Source organism: Schistosoma mansoni, chromosome 1, assembly GCF_000237925.1.
Source record: "Schistosoma mansoni strain Puerto Rico chromosome 1, complete genome".
In the NCBI taxonomy this organism is placed as follows: Eukaryota; Metazoa; Platyhelminthes; class Trematoda; order Strigeidida; family Schistosomatidae; genus Schistosoma; species Schistosoma mansoni.
Genome location: NC_031495.1, coordinates 64,026,567 through 64,043,781, shown reverse-complemented (window position 1 = coordinate 64,043,781; position 17,215 = coordinate 64,026,567). Strand labels below are relative to the sequence as shown.

The 17,215-nt window shown below is 35.5% G+C and overlaps 1 protein-coding gene and 1 non-coding gene across 2 annotated transcripts in view; both read left to right on the top strand.

Moving 5' to 3' along the window:
* Smp_001100 (hypothetical protein) overlaps positions 1-17,215 on the top strand; it is a gene marked incomplete at its 3' end in the record, with an annotated part of 88,121 nt that overhangs the window by 24,196 nt on the left and 46,710 nt on the right. Inside the window, exons 3-7 of the mRNA XM_018795185.1 lie at positions 3,068-3,211; positions 11,215-11,304; positions 13,172-13,384; positions 15,060-15,129; positions 17,030-17,091. Coding sequence (XP_018649523.1) covers positions 3,068-3,211; positions 11,215-11,304; positions 13,172-13,384; positions 15,060-15,129; positions 17,030-17,091 — 579 coding nt within the window. The remainder of the gene's footprint in view (positions 1-3,067; positions 3,212-11,214; positions 11,305-13,171; positions 13,385-15,059; positions 15,130-17,029; positions 17,092-17,215) is intronic.
* Positions 4,664-4,730, top strand: Smp_tRNA_00900_Gln_TTG.1.1. Its single transcript has one exon. It is a non-coding gene (tRNA).

Sequence of the window (17,215 nt, the reverse complement as noted above, 5' to 3'; positions counted from 1 at the left end):
CGTTCAGAAGGACGATGAAAGCTCCACGACCAAACTATCCAGCTCAAAGAACAAAACCCTGTTAAAATCACCCACCTGAACTACTAATCTTCTCCACCATCTCAATACTAAGTGAATGGAAAATTAGACATGATTATTCAGGCTTACATTGATGAAACTAATTATACGACATGTTATACAGCAGATATGAACTTACAATCACTTCAATGGCATATATGAAAGACGACATATGAATGAATATTGTTACCAAGAGAAAAGCAGATTTTTAGTATCTTCTTCTTCTGTCTTGTCCATGTTACTTCCTCACCCTTCACCAAACTACCCTGTACAATACATAGTTCTTAATCAATTACCTAAAACAAAAAAAAGAAGTAAATGTCAATGTTTAAAATAGCCTATTTCCCATTCAAATTAAACTAAAATGTTATAGATTAATTTTTCTTTTAAACATGTTGCAAAAAATTATTTTTTTTCGCGCAAAAAAACTTTAGTTGCCATGACAACTCATTGAAACATTCACTGAAATATTTACGTAATTGATATAAAGGAATTACGTTAAGCAACTACTATTAGTTTAGATAAGAATGTATAGAGAAAAAATCTATTTAAAACACAATTATATGAACATCTTGTCGACTAATTGGAATACTGGGCTATACTAGGTGTTTGTGAAGTGATTTTAAAACGGTTACTAACCACTTTACTACCGTATGGTAAGGGGAATCCTACATGTCTAAAATTGGTCTCAATGAGATATCCGGTTTATGTACTTTTGGTAATCCGTATAATCTAAGTAAATGAGTACCTGTCAGTTTGATTGATTCATATATGTCTGATGGAATTATCTGCTGATCTTTGAGCTTTTTTAAAGATCTGGTCAGTTCATTTTCTCGTCATTAATAAGTTTACTAATAGCCTCCTTATGTTTTTTAGTCAAAATACTTCTGTAGTTATATCTATTATTCTTAAATTGATAGCAAAAGTCAACAATGCTTGCTTTGAAACGTCCATGTTTCAAACCTGAAGTTGGGAATGGATCGGATCTCAGATGGTTAAGGTTTTCAAACTAGAAAAAATTTTGTATATACCTTTTCGGTACAGTCGAAAATTTATTTTCAACCGGTTGGTTCCCCAGGCTTTTGAGAAGTTGAATATGTTTTTTGTCTGATCTTTCTTTAGTTATCTTTGTGACCTAATCCATAAACTGGGACTTAAGGTTTTCTGTTAATTCATCAACTGCAAATTTTCTGCGTGCAATGTTTAGTTCTTTTTTTTTCAGGGAAAAAATTATTTACTAACTAAGTAAGTAAGTTAAACAGTTCAGTTTGAAAGTATTTAAAGGAGACTAACGTAAGAAATCTAACATGAAGATAAATATCAGAAGAGTTCGTGGAGGTATTAGTAATCTTAGGGTTGAAATCATCAGTCAATTGAAGCTAGACTATCATGGAAAACCTGGAAGCACTGGATGACCGTTTCGTCCTATTGTGGATAAATCATGGAATTTCATATCTGAATTAATCTGGTTATGATTTCTTTTTTTGATTATGTCAAATATCCATTGTAGATCTGTATAATACAATCACTTATCTTAGTTATCGACAAGGATAGTTCATTCATTTTTCTGAGAGTTTCTATATCCAACTACTTATATTATTTTAGTAATTAAGCTAACTGTTAAATGATTTGTTAACTCACTCATAAATATAGTATGGCTCCATGAGGTATTTCCTGGAGTTCTAGTGAGAAGCAGTAACTGGTGGAGTTCAACTAAGTCTGTCGGTAGATATCAACTCACTGAAGACGTTGGTGAATGGTTGTTCAACTTCGTGGATTGGTTGAAGTTAGACAGTTACACCGTTGGATGCCGGCCAGCTTAGTGGTCTAGTGATAGGTCCTGGGTTCGAATCTCGTGAGGCGGGATCGTGGATGAGCACTTCTGAGGAGTCCAACAATAGGGCGAAACAGGCGTCTAGTGCTTTTAGGTTTTCTATGGTGGTTTAGCTTTAATTGACTCATGAATTCAACAATAAAATTTATTATAATCGCCACAAAACCCCCTTCTGAAAATCTAATAAGACTACAATTTATAAATAAACCAGTCAGATTTTAGAAAGAAGGTCTTGAATGTTTTTTTGCGAAATTCATTCATTTTGACATTATAGCTGATGTCATTTCGTAATGAAAACTCCTACTATGATCCCCAATCTTTAATGTCCAACTGTCAACCATAATCTCGATTACGCAGATTAGTTTATTACCCTCATTTAACTCTATTAGGAAGATGAAAATTCATATAGCATTGCTCAAACATCGTCCATAAATTATAGTATCACCAGTCAGTCAGTCAGCTACAACGTAGGACCAGGCACATATATGCATCGATCTAAGTTGCCATACCTAACATAACAGCGATGCTGCCTTCCCACAAGGAGGGGTGGGGTTAGAAAAGGTTGACCCTAAAAATGAACACCTCGCCTAATCCCACGGATATCCGTCTCTGACGGTAAGGTCCCAACAAGCACGGAGCTAACACAAAAATTACCTACAAAAGAGTCGTGTGTGGCCGACCTCAAGCAGTTGTCCCTTGGGCACTGCGGTCACGCTCTCAGGTCACTAAGACCACTTCTCTCCGAATTTCCTTTTCAGGTACCTCCAGAAGAACCCTTCCACGATGTGGGCAACCGGGAAGTGATAACTGCCCTCATACCTCTAACACCACTATAGTATCACCATAATTATATGTATTTCCCTTAACAAATTATTCCGGATTTGCAACCGATTGGATGAATCTACTTCCTCAGAAATTTAGGGAAAATCATACTCAATAGATTTTATCTGTTAGTATTTATTATTTATCACACTGTCTTTGTCTGATTGACACAGCGTATCGAATCGATTCTATACTTCAAGACGTCCAGTTTGTATATGGTTAAGTCTGTTTCTAAGCTAGTAATCATTGAATGATATCTATTATGAAATAAGTTACTAACTATTGTATTTTACATGTGATTTCCTACCATTTCATTTTTTTCGATTTTTCTCTCCATTGAAAAAAAACAAATAGCTGTTTGTGCCGGTAATTGTGGTGAACGTGGTGAATGTATCAAACCAAACACTTGTATTTGTTCGGATCGACGTCTTCGTTTCAGTTGTAGAGAAGAGGATATTGATGAAGAATCAGATACAATGCAACTTGACCAAGCGGAAAGTGAGTATATTTTACTTGCTTATACTGATAAATATCCTGAACGATAATGTCAGCAGTTTGTTTAATAGTTAATAATCCGCAAGATATTGGCTAGCAACTAATTTAATATAATCAACCTATACTCTTCGCATTGCAAGTTATATTCAGTAGATAGATCTTAACTTGAACAAAGTATAAGCGAACAGTTTAGTTAGTCTATCAGGCACTGAGAAGATATTCGTGAGCTCTTTAGGTTATCAGATATCGGTTATGGGTGTTCTCTTTCATCTAAATAAGAAGTTTGTATCTTTTGGTGCGACTAGAAAAAATAGTCGGTGACTTCATGAGTTATGATTATGTCCTAGTTAAGCTTCTTTCAAACCTCTTATAATTACACTTAAACTGTTAAGTAATCTCTGTGACATATAATCGATAGTTATGTCTGATTATCTTCACTATTAAAAAGAACTAGACATTAGTACACGATACATTCCTTAAAGCGAATGAATATTATGCTGACTAAAGTTATCAATACTACTACTGTAGTGAAGAAGAACACAAGTGAGGATGACCAATGTATTATTTAGTACATAATTATAGAATTTCCAGGTAAAATATCAGAATCATACATTGAATAATTCATACGTGAAATCCCATCGTTTCGTTTTCACATCCTGTATAATTCTTCCAAGTCACAATTCATCCCTACTTCCGTTAGTGTTTTCTTCAAGTCTACCTCGAAAGGTTTCTGCTGTCATGTATTGCTCTTCTGATTGGTGTTACATACCACTTATGTCTGTCGACATATGTAGTATATACTACACTACCAGCGCTTCCTTTTATAAGACTACTAACACTACGACGTCTGCTATTACTGTTGTTACTACTCAGAGTGATGCTTGCTATCGGCATGATTTCTACTATTACCTCTGCAATTACCGTCATCTCAGGTTCTGCTGATTATGCCGTTACTATCACTACAACAATTACAACTTATTCAAATCACACTGTTATCATGAATATCATTAAAATGAATTTACCCAAAATGCATTATTTCTGAAAAAGTAATTTATCCAAACATTGTTAATAAACATCTGTGTAGTTTACCATATGTTAGTTATAACAACAACAACAAAAAAAAAGCAACTGTGTTTTGTGTAAATATAAACTACGCTAATGATAAATTCACTTGGTATTATTTGTTTGAATCTTCTCATTGATGTTTTAGGACTGCAACTGGACAGTCTCTAATTGGCATATGTGCATACTGTGTGTATTGCCTCGATATAGCCTTAATTCACAATCATTATAAGTAAAGATGGATAGTGGCTAGTAGTGGAATCCAGGACGCGCGTTTCATCAATAAGAGACTGATCAATTGCAGTCCTAAGACATCAATGGGAAGATTCAAACAAACAATACCAAGTGAATTTAAACTTCACCCCATCGCACAAGCAAGTGGCTATTAGGACTCAGTAGCTAAGTGGATAACGCGATGGCGTTTGAAGTGAAAGGTACTGGGTTCAAGTCTCAGAATGAACATCAACTCTGAGATGCGGTTACATTCAGCCGACGAGTCCCAAATGGGATGAAACGCGCGTAGTGGATTCCACTGCTAGCCACTATCCATCTTTCCTTACAATAATCTAATGATAATTAAATCATCAACATTCGTTAAGTAATGTAAATAATGTTCTCGTTGTTTCTTTGGGGGGGATACGCAGTTACAAATTAATCACTATCAGAATACATGTATATTCATATAAGCTAAGGGATCAGTCTAATTTACTAATGATATCAGTTAGAAAAGAGAAAGAAAAAGTAAGTACACACACACCTATAAGTTTCTAGAAAGATACTTCATTGTAGTATAAGGGTACTTGCTTATTAGTTTTTGATCATCACTATAGATTAAGCAAACACAATATTGATCATTACTATTCAATGATCAGCGAATGTGAAAGTCTGAATCAAACTAGAAGTCAATTACTAACTGACTACCTTAGTAGTAATGTTTCAGATAATTCAAATAGACGATACAGTTCACTTGAGATCTTGGGTAGGCGTTGTTGATGAATGTGAATAAACACGAAACCATGATTTAGGTTTACCTGTAAGATCATTTCAAAGATCACATCAAAATCCCTCAACAGACATGCTTTTCTATTATCAGCTCTTATTCCATTGAACTACTGTTTTAAACTTCATAAAATTTAAATATGTTTATTATATGTTCATCAGGAATGAAGCAAATAGTTCATCTTCTGTTATCATTGGATAGTTGTTTCATTCATGACATGATTGATTTCATAGATAAGTGAGGTGGTATTTTAAATGATTTATACATAATCCTTACAAACCAATATCACATCAATACTAAAGTATTAATTACAGTAAAATCCTGTTAAATCGGTATATGAAAGTTCAACTTGGATATACGTTCAAATCTGTTAAACGTTGATGTTTCGTAACTTAATCCAAGTTACTTCTTCAGACATATTCAGACTTATTATAATTGTAGTTGTATCAAAAATACTCTGCATTGTTTCTTTTGTACTATTTAAACTTGTGTTAATTTAATATTGGTCACCTATGAACTTATGAATAACTATTGTCAATGTGGAGGAACTAATTACTATGAGCTTTACGATTTCCTGGTTGACAGTCCGTGTCGACCAACCCGGTTAAAGCACCAAGCATTCGCTTTTCATCCTCTCAATTCCGTCAATAGCACCCCCACAGTGAGAATTCAGTGAGTAGGAATTCCCTGACAGTGGCTGTATGCATGTGACCATGTGAGAGCAATTGGAGAGGGAGAGTTGAATTTACCCACTCTCGACCGTACCAGGGCATTTGAGGGCAAGGAGGATGTCATAGTTGAGTGGCTACAACAAATTGAAATATGTAGAAGTTCCTTTATTTGTGAGTGCGATGTTTAAATGACTGCTGGACATAGTATATTCAGTCGTGACCATACTAGATTTTGATGTGATATATGTTGGAGGGAAACGTCTGCTAGAACAGAGAATTTTTTCGTTCGATCGTGATTAACACCAAGACAGATTATGATAATCGTTGCAAACTGGATAAAACTGACATCAGCCTTTGCAGATGTTACTGAAGTCTCAGAAGTTCAATAGAATGAGTACTTTCGAGATATATGTGCAACGAAAATAACAAGCTTAAATCAGTCATTTGGAGGAATCAACGAAACATACGTTAGAAAACCCAACTTCAATAGAAGAGGAAGTGCTAGGTGAATAGCCATTCCTTAATCCTACTTGGCAGGTCCTTGGTACAGATGATGGACATCTCAAAAGAAGCACTTCCAGTACGTGAAGAACCGACAAGCTACAATGATAATATCGATTTTACGAGAGTATGTGCAGCGAGGTACCACAATATAAATGGATGACTGGAGAGTATATCGATGCCTCTGTAGACTTGGTTACTTGCATCCTATCGTCGTTCACAAGCGGTGTTTTGTAGACCCCACCACGGGAGTATATACCAATCATATAGAAGCGAAGTGGTCAAGGGTAAAAGAAAATTTCCGACCTTATCATGGTTCAGAGGTCGACCGTTATGAAGTCACACGGATGAGTTCATGTATCGTATGCATCACAAGTTCAGAACTGAAGCGTATCTTTAAAACCTTGAAAAGTTTTAAAACAATTTTAAAGAAGTGTATCCACTCTAATCTTTTGGATTTTTGTATAAAATATTCCTACTCTATACCGACTTTTCTGATTTGCTGAATTTTCTCAAGGCCACTTAAGATTCGTTCAAGAATCCTAGTCTCGCCAAAAACGTTAGGTAAATCAATTGTTTAGTTGTAATAAATAGTCTATGGCTAACAGTGGAATCTGTTACGTTCATTTAGTGCTATATGGGAATCATCTGTTGGATGTAATTGCATTCCAGTATTTAAGCTCACATTGGGACTGCGATTACGTTTCTTTCATTTCAGGTTCGAACTTATAAGACATTCAGTAGGTCTAGATCGGCGGTTTTCTGATTGGTTGAAGTTTCTCAAGGTCACGTCGGAATCATTCAAAGGTCATCTTGAAATCATAGTCTCACCAATAACTTTCTTGATTTTCTTTTTTAGTGTGACTAATTTATTTTAGTTTTGCGGCAGAAAGTAAACCAAGCATGATGTCAGCGATTCCATCGATAAGTGCTAACACTTCTAGTCATTTAAATAGTTTCTAGAGAACAAATCAGTACTGTGGTCATCTAGGTTTCGCGTTGTTTAACACTTGTCAGCAAGGTGTACCTGTAATCTTGAAGGAATCGATGCTCTCTGACAGATTAGATATCATGGCACACAGCTTCACAGTCAAAAAAGTTACCACTAGGTTATCCAATTTTCTATATAAAACTTCAAGATTATTCATTCATTCATGTACATTAACAAGTGCCTACAATTTCCAATAAGATCATGACTCCTTATGACATCATCATCATGGATATTATCACCAACGTATCAAGAATGAAATTATTATAACTTGTCGCCGAGTAGATGCCCAGTTAATGTATGACATTATCTATTGAAACGCTGACAAACGAAAACCATACGAGCAGTCTAGATTACGTATCGGTCCTCCATCTACCTAGCCCAGTCAGTTGGGTCCAGAAAACCAATAGCACCCTCTGCGGTATGAATCCTTATATTTCAAACATACTGAGTTTATATACCAAACAGACTGACCACATTGTACCATACAATAGAAAGTAACATTTGTACAAAATTGAGCCAAATGTGGCTGTGAATAGGGGGAGCAGTAATTAATAGACTAGGGATAACTCAAGAATGGTTTACCGTATAACAATAGTTTATAGTTTAAAATATAGCTCATGATAAGGGGAACATGAATATGAATAGTTTAGTGATTTAGCAATTATACTATAAAAAATATATGCACAGTATTAGTTCACACATGGAACCATTCACTATTGTTACCGGGATATAACAGAAATATTCTTTCATAGATCTGGTATCATATCATTACTATAATTTAGATTCGATCGGTCAACTTACTTACTTACAGTTGCCTACTTTTCACATAATTTTCTTATTTTGATCGTTAGCAACTGTTTTTTTGACAAAATTCTACTTTTTCAAAGTGAATTGTTGGTAAATGTTTTTCTCAGTGAATGATCATCAAAAATACCACCCACCCTTTTTTCAAAAAAAAAAGGCGGGAAATAAGAAAAAGTGTCCTTTTAGATTTTTTTCTTTCTTTTTTTTCTTTTTTTTCGTTTTTTTGTTTAACCTTTAACTAATTTTACATTAAAAGCTTAGCAGCTGATTTTGGTAAAAATTTCCACAAAACCCCCTTCTGATATTTATTATATTCCGTTGATATCATTTAATTGAATCTTTACTTTTGATGTTTAGGATTGTAATTGTTCAGTCTCTTATTGGTTTATGTGTATCCTGTAGGGATTACATAGATATTGCCTTTATTCACAAGTATTATAAGCAAAGATGGATAGTAGCTAGGAGTGAAATCCAGGACCTGCTTTTCATTCTATTTGGGACTCGTCAGCTGAATGTACTCGTATCTCAGAGTTGATGTTTACTCTGAGACTCGAACTAAGTTCAGTAAGCATCAAACGCCATTGCGTTATTTACATAGCTACTGAGTCTTAATACCCACCTGATTGTGCAGTGGGGTAAAGTAGATAACGCGGTTGCGTTTAAAGCGAATGGTACATGGTTCGAGTCCCAGAGTGAACTCTGAGGTGCAGATACATTCTGCTGACGAGTCCCAAGTGGGACGAAACGCATGTACTCGATTGCACTGGTAGCCACTATCCATCTTTGCTTATAATCTTTATTATAGTTGGTTTATTTTCACTGATATATGTTATTAAACATTTTCAATTAATTGAATTAAATAACTACATACATTCAGTGATAAAACGTTATTTAAAGGATTCAATATTCGAATATCAGAGAGGGTTTTGTGGATATTATAGTAATCTTAATAGTTGAGATCATGAGTCAATTGAAGCTAGACCACCAATAGAAAACCTGGAAGTACTGAACTGCCATTTCGTCCTATTGTGGGACTCCTGAGTAGTGAGCATCCACTATTCCGCCCGCGAGTGAGATTCGAACCCAAGATCTATCGGATTAGTTGAAGTTAGAAACTAACACCATAGGATGCCAGCTCAGTGCTCTAGAGGTTAAGCATTCCTAGGCGAAAAACGAATCATACACTTTACAATTTGTATATTATTTATTATATTGACAGAACATTATTTTATCTCACCGAAGAATATCTTATTTGGAATCATGTATCATCTTTATAAAGATCTTAAATCTTATCATTCAAACAATATTATATAGTTGAGATCATGAGTCAACTGAAGCTAGACCACCATGGAAAACCACGAAGCACTGGACAGCCGTTTCGTCCCATTGTGGGACTCCTCAGCAGCGCGCATCCGCGACCCCGCCTCACAAGATTCAAACCCGGGACCTACCAGTCTCGCACCAGAGCACTTAAACGACAGACCACTGAGCTGGCCGGCATCCAACGACGTTAATGTCTAACCCCAATCTTATTCAAACAATAGTTGTATATCATTAATCTAGAATAGATTATTTTAATTGATCAGTTTGTTTACTATAAAACTATTGTTAATGCAGGGGTTTTGTAGAGATTTTAAAATTTTTGTAGTTTACCAGAGTTCTAATATGATGACACATCTAGTAGAGGTTGGTAATTGTGGGTATGAAAAAATTACCTACCACAACAAGGATCAGAATATTTAAATGAATGGATTGGAGTCAAACCATTGGATCTAAGCTCAACAGCCTAGAAGATATGAAGTCTTTGAAAGATCTGAAGGTTCTGTATTCGACACTGATGATATAATAAATGCTGACTACTGAGGATTTACAATTAAACTCCAGTTGCATAAATGAATTTATTCCGTGATAAAACTTTATCATCAATTTTCGCAACTCCCTATACCTAAAACGAATGTTTGCTTCGGTAGTTTGAGAGAATTAATTCTAATATTGACTTACCAACAATCGAGCTGAATATAGAATAGGTCAAATGTAGCTAGTGTAGTGTGGGCTACTTATATCCACACAAGTAGTACATAACGAAGGTCGGGTGTTGAATGTATTTCACTAAAAGATCGATATGGAAAGAACGGAACCGAAACGCATTAGGTACGAAAGTGCATGAACAATAATAATCGGAGACAATGGATAGATATTTGCAGAAGAAACAGTCAAGATTGAGACAATTGATTAATCGTTTGTAAATTAACTATTTCCTGTATGGTTGTCAGATATTAGTGAAATAGTTTGTAACTGTCGTGTTAAATACATTCAATTGTCCCCACTCATCTTCTTGTTCACTATACTAGCAGTGGAATTCAGGACGCGTGTTTTGTCCTATTTAAGACTCGTCAGTTGCTTACCACATTCGATATATTTTAAATAAATTTGTGTCATAATGACTATATTGAGACAATCAACTCTGGATGAACATTAGTCAACCAAACATGATCAAATTACAGTCGAGATATCAGTCAGTCAGTCAGATACAACGTAGGATCAGGCACATTTATGCATCGATCCAAGTTGCCATACCTCGTTAGCACAACAAGATGAACACCGGATTCATAGAAATAGTTAATTTAGTGGTGGTAGTATATAAAAGAATAGGTTGTATATAAAGATATAGTATAGGAAGAAAGACAGATATGAAGCAATTTTAATCTTAAGGTTTAAGGAAAGATAAAGAGTGTATACACCTACGCCATTGTGATCGATTCTGAGCCATGTCACCTAGAGTCTGCAACAATTGGTTACGATAGTCATGCGGATCCCAACCAAGTAGTCTTTATCTACCAACATGGCTCAGACAAGAAGTTCGTGACTTCAAACTCTGATGCCAATGTCAAGATATCAACAACAAGATAATTCAAATCATTGTAAATTAAATTAAATATAGCTAAATGTATCATTTTTTTTCACTTATCTTTGATAGATCAATGTCCGGATAGTTGTAATGAACATGGAACCTGTGAAAGTGGAGCATGTATTTGTCAAACAGGATATAGTGGGCGAAAATGTGAAAGTGAGTGTATTTCTCATAAAGATTATATAATCTATGTTTATCTCCTTTGCGATGATCTTCCACGATCATACATGTTGAATAATATAGTCAAAGTATAATCATCTTTTTGTGACAAAAGGAAAGGAACCCAGAGCGTAAGTGTTATATCGTGTGAATGTGTGCCCTGTTAATCTATATGAACGTGATGAGTCCGCCAATCAGAGAGCAGCAAATTATCGATTGGGACAGTGACACACAAAAACCGTTCGAGCAGTCCAGAGTACTTATCAGTTCTGCTATCTGCCTAGCCCAGCCAGTTAAGTCCAGAACACCGATAACGGCCTCTACAATATGAATCATTATTCACAAACATACTGGGTTTATATACCAAACAAACTGACCACATCGTACCAATAAAATAGGAAATAACATCTGTACAAGAGTTAGCCAAATGTGGCCGTGAATAGGGGAACAGTAATCAATAGACTGGGTATAACTCAAAAATGGTAAATTGTATAATAATAAACTGTAGGTCAAAATAAAGCTTATAGTAGGAGGGACAAGAATATGGATACTTTCGTTACTTAACAATTATACACTACGAAATATACATATCACATTGGTCAATAAGTAGTCCTCAAAAGTTACCATTCATAATTCTCCACGGGATATAACAGAAAACAAAGAAGTATTAAACATTTATGTTCTTAATTGTTTTGAATCTTTCATCAAAAATGTTCGATTTCATAATGAACAAACTTCTATTGCAGCGTTCAGTTAAGTACTAACGATCTAAGTTTCCAACTTCAGATGATATAAAATAATGTGTGATATAGACTTGATATTACGTCCGTTGTAAGGAGAAACAAGACGGATATACTGTAGTGAAGGAGAACACAGATGAGGACAACTACTTATACATTCAGTACAAACTACAAATTTGATTGATATAATAGAAAAAAAATCCACACTCTGATACTTCAGGCTTCATTGTTCCTGGATATCCACACCAACTGCTTTCTGTTTCAGTTCTTCTTTTCTCAATCTTCTACTGCTAGGTATTCTATTCCTGACTTATGATATATATTTAGTTACTTACTTACGCCTGTCAATCCCAATGAAGCATAGGCCATCGACCAGCATTCTCCAACCCACTCTGTCCTGGGCCTTTTTTTCTAGTTCTATCCACCTGCAGCTCCTCCAGGAGCTACTGCCGGTCCCAAACCCGGGTAATGGAGGAGGGTTGGGCGTGGGGTTAGCAACCTCATCGCGTAGAAAACCAACTCGCTAAAAAAACGCTCACAAGAAAAAATTATTCAAACCATTTAAACTCTGCCCTGGTAGTAGAAGAAATAATTATAACATCTCATGTTGAAAGCCGAGTTCCTTCGGAAGTCATTATGCCGATGCACCTTCTAACAACCAGAGCGACCATTTTACATGTACATAGAATGTCTGGACAATGTGGGAGACCGGAAGAGTCTTCCGAATTGCTGCAGAAATGAGAAAATACAACCTGGAGGTGCTTGTAATCAGTGAAACACATTGGACGCAGATGGACAACAACGATATATACTACTTATGTCAATATAAGTAGCTCATACGACAATACTACTGACAATAACTAATTACAAGAATAAATTCATTTAGTATTGTTTGTTTGAATCTTCCCATCGATGTGTTAGGACTGCAACTGGTCAGTTTCTAATTGGCATATGTGCATACCGTGTGTATTGCCTCGATATAGCCTTATTTCACAAATAGGACGAAACGCACGTCCTGTATTCCACTGCTACCCACTATTCATCTCTGCTTAATTACAAAAATGTTTCGTTTCTTTTTAGATTGAACTTTACAGTCTTCTTTTTGTTGTTGTTTATTTCTACAGCTAAACTAACGGGGGCTTGTTACACATCATTGAAACGTGGATTATGTGTTAATCCAATGCAATATAGAATATCTCAATATGATTATGAAGCTATTCCATTAACTCATGAAATTTGTTGTAATGCATTAGGAATTGCATGGGGTGAACCATGTCAAATTTGTCAAATTACACATTGTAGTAAAGGATATGAACAAATTGATGGAATATGTAAAGGTGAGATGTTTGATTTTTTTAAAAGGTCGAATAGAGTAATGGGTAGATATCAAGCTTATGAATGGTGAGTTTTTATTTATTGAATATTATCGACATAACAGATTGTTATCAGAAAGGAGTTCGCTTTTGTAGAGATTGTTGTAATTTAGTAGCTAAGTTCATGATCTGAACCTGGAAGCACTGAACAGCCATTTCATTCTATTGTGAGACTTCTCAGCAGTGAGTGTCCATGATCGTAGATTGGTTGAAGTTAGACATTAACACCGTTTGATTCTGACTCAGTGGTCTACAGGTTAAGCGATCGCGTGCAAAACCGAAATTCGTGGATTTAAGTTCCGCGTACGGTACCGTGGATGCACACTGCCGAGGAGTCTCACAATAAAACGAAACGACCTTCCAATGCTTTCAGGTTTTCCATGGTGATCTAGACTCAACTGACTCATGAATTCAACTATTAAATAACAATCTGTATGAGAAGCCTGAAGTTCAGTGACTTCCATAATGTAAATCGAGATGATAGTACATGCTTCCTGGCATGCTATATTGGGGTGAATAGCATTTATAGAGAACAGTTCGACCTTCTGAATAAGATATTCGGAATTTTGAATTCAACAAAACCTTCAAACTTAGTTACGATAAAAGTAGAATCTTTGCTAAAACAAATTTCCTTTTGAATCTCAACTGAAATTATGATACCAAGCACTTTTGATTCATTCATAGTCACTTACTTACTTACGCCTGTTACTCCCAATGGAACATAGGCCACCGACCAGCATTCTCCAACACACTCTGTTCTCAACCTTCCCTTGTAGTTCTATCTAATCGATGTTCAGTCTTCTCATGTATGCATCCATTCCTCGGCGTAATGTGTTCTTTGGTCTTCCTCTTCTGTTTCGACCTTCAGGATTCCATGTGAGGGCTTGTCTGGTGACGCCTTAGTGTATGTCCTATGCCCTTCCAGCACTTCTTCCTGATTTCTTCCTGCGCTAAGTTCTGGTTTGTTCTCCCCCATAGTAGGTTGTTGCTGATAGAGTCTGACCAACGGATCAGAAGTATTTTTCATAGACAACTGTTGGCAAACACTTGTATCTTCTGGATGATGACTTTCGTGATCGTCCAAGTTTCCACCCCATACAGTCGAACTGTCTTGACATTTATTCATTCATAGTACGTTTTATAAAAAGGGAAAATTTGTTCGCCTTACCCAAAGTAGTGATTACATTGCGGTTGTTATTCAGTAATCTTCTTTGTATTGCTTTTTCCATCACCAACTGATCTTACTTTGAGGACCATTGAAAACCAGGAAACACTAATAAGAGTTTTCGTCCAAGTGTGAGACTTTTCAGTCATATGCATACAAGACCCCATCACCACAGATCAAACTCAAAACCTTCAATCTCATGAACAGAGTTTAACCTTTAATCCACCGAGTCAATATTCAATGATTTACTCGTCGAACTTCATTCCATTCATAGTGTAAAACAATCATCTTCCTAACTCATAGGTGGTTAACTGAATCACATTTACTCATGAACATTTGGAGGTAAATGTAATTCATCATATACTAGACTAATATACTCAGAATGAATTCAACTGGATTCCTGAAATTTAACATGCATACTGATTTACTTATTATGCTTAACGGTAATCCAGTGGTATTCTCTTTTATATTAAGATATTAATGAATGTGAAGTGGATGGAGTTTGTCAACGAGGTCAGTGTATCAATGAAGAAGGATCTTACAAGTAAGTATTAGTTGAAAAACTAATTGTAAGTTCATTATTATCATTATTTAATTTCAATTTATGAATTGCTAGTAACTAGAAGTCAGTACAACGGCTTCTTCTTCATCATCATCAAAAGGCATGGTAAACAATGAGAAAACTGGTGTAGTGAACAAGAACAAAGGCGGGAACAATCGAATGCACTCGGACACAATATACAGAACATCTTAGTAAAATCTGAGAATGCTTCATTAGCAAAATGTCAATCAATCGTCTCAGATTTCATTGTTCTTTCGTTTCTACACAAATCATTTTTTGTTCTTGTTCTCTTTTCTTCGGTCTTCTTAGCCTTCTGCCACCAGGTATTTCATTTTTGACCGATGATATATACTACTTATATTTGTCGACATCAGTAGCATACATCACACAGAAAGTAATAAATAGAACACTGAAGTATTGGGAAATGACTGCTTTAAACTATAGGCTATGAATACGATGAAAAAGTTTCTTACCAGCCAAGTAAAATGCTTAAAGGATATAAAATATCGTTATCATACCCGACCTGAATGATCTGAAAGTCATCATATCGATCTTATATGAGATGATAGTTGATCTATTGTTGCGATGTTCTAAAGCAGAATTGAACATGCATAATCATTGGTCAGAAGGTTCTCAACGATTCTGCATGTAATGCTAATTCGATATATAAATCAATTTGTAGCTGAACATGAACACTGATGATTTTGGAACGGAATAAATTAAACCATAAGAATCATAATATATTTTACTAAATCATTTAGCTCGTACAAAAAAACCCCACTGAAATAATTCACCGGAGCAATGAAACTGTTCAATTAACTGAAAAACAGTTTACTATTTTCAAAGTTGAATTCAAGAGTCAATCGAAGCTAGACTACCAATGAAAATCTGGAAGCACTGGGCAGTCACTTCGTCCTATTATGGGACTCCTCAGCAGTACGCATCCACGATCCTGCACGTGAAACTCAAATCTATGAACTTCGGTCTCACACGAGAACACTTAACCTCTAGACTACTGAGCCGGAATCCAACGGTGTTAATGTCTAACTTCAATCGATTCATGGTCTTGCGGAACCACTTATTCATTGTCGAAGGTGGACACCTGTCTCATACCCGTCACGGATTGGATCCCACTGGTTTCGGCTTTCTTTCTTAATTTGGTCTATGTGCAACTACGTCAGGAAATAAATAAAGATGAACTGGAAAATCTTACAAAGACAAACAATTATGATTGTTACCTAACAACATTAGGTGACAATTACTTAATATTAGTTATGATATTGTTATGATGGAAGGATTTTATGTAATTAACTCACTGGTGTTATTCACTATCTTGAACATTGTTAAGGGTGATGACTAGTTCACCTATTTCTCGTAAACCTTTATTCAAGTATTATAACTGATTCTTACTTACTTATTTACTTAAGCCCGTTATAACTAATGGGAGCATGGACCACAAACCCGAAACACTCCAACCTACTCTATTCTGGGCTTTTCTTTCTAGTTATTACCATGTGCTGTCCATTCTTTTGATATTTGCCTCTAATTCCCAGTTCAATGGGTTCTTTGATTTGCAACTTTTTCTTTCGTCTTTAGGATTCCTTGTTATGATTTATCTAGCGATATAGTTTGATGATTTCCGCAATATATGTTTTGCCCACCTTCAGAGTTTATTTCTAATTTCCTCTTCAACTGGATGATGATTTGTTCTCCATCACAATAGGCTGTCACTGATAGTATTCGGCAAACGGATTATTCTTAACAGAATGTTAAGTCTATTGTATGGGTGCTATATAATTGAAGAGCTAAGAAGTGTTTCTATACTAAGTATATTAATAACTCGGCAAAACCAGCGTTTAAATATGTTTTTCTTACATTTCAGATGTAATTGCCCAGAGAATACACAATTTGACAAAACGACATTAGATTGTGTATACAAATTAAGTAAGTTAATCAAACAAATTTCTAGTCCTATCAGTAATCATTTTTTCAAATGGTTTTTTTTGATAGCCGACAACTTTCGGTCATACTTTACTTAAATCATCAGAAAAGGGGGTTTTTGTGGAGA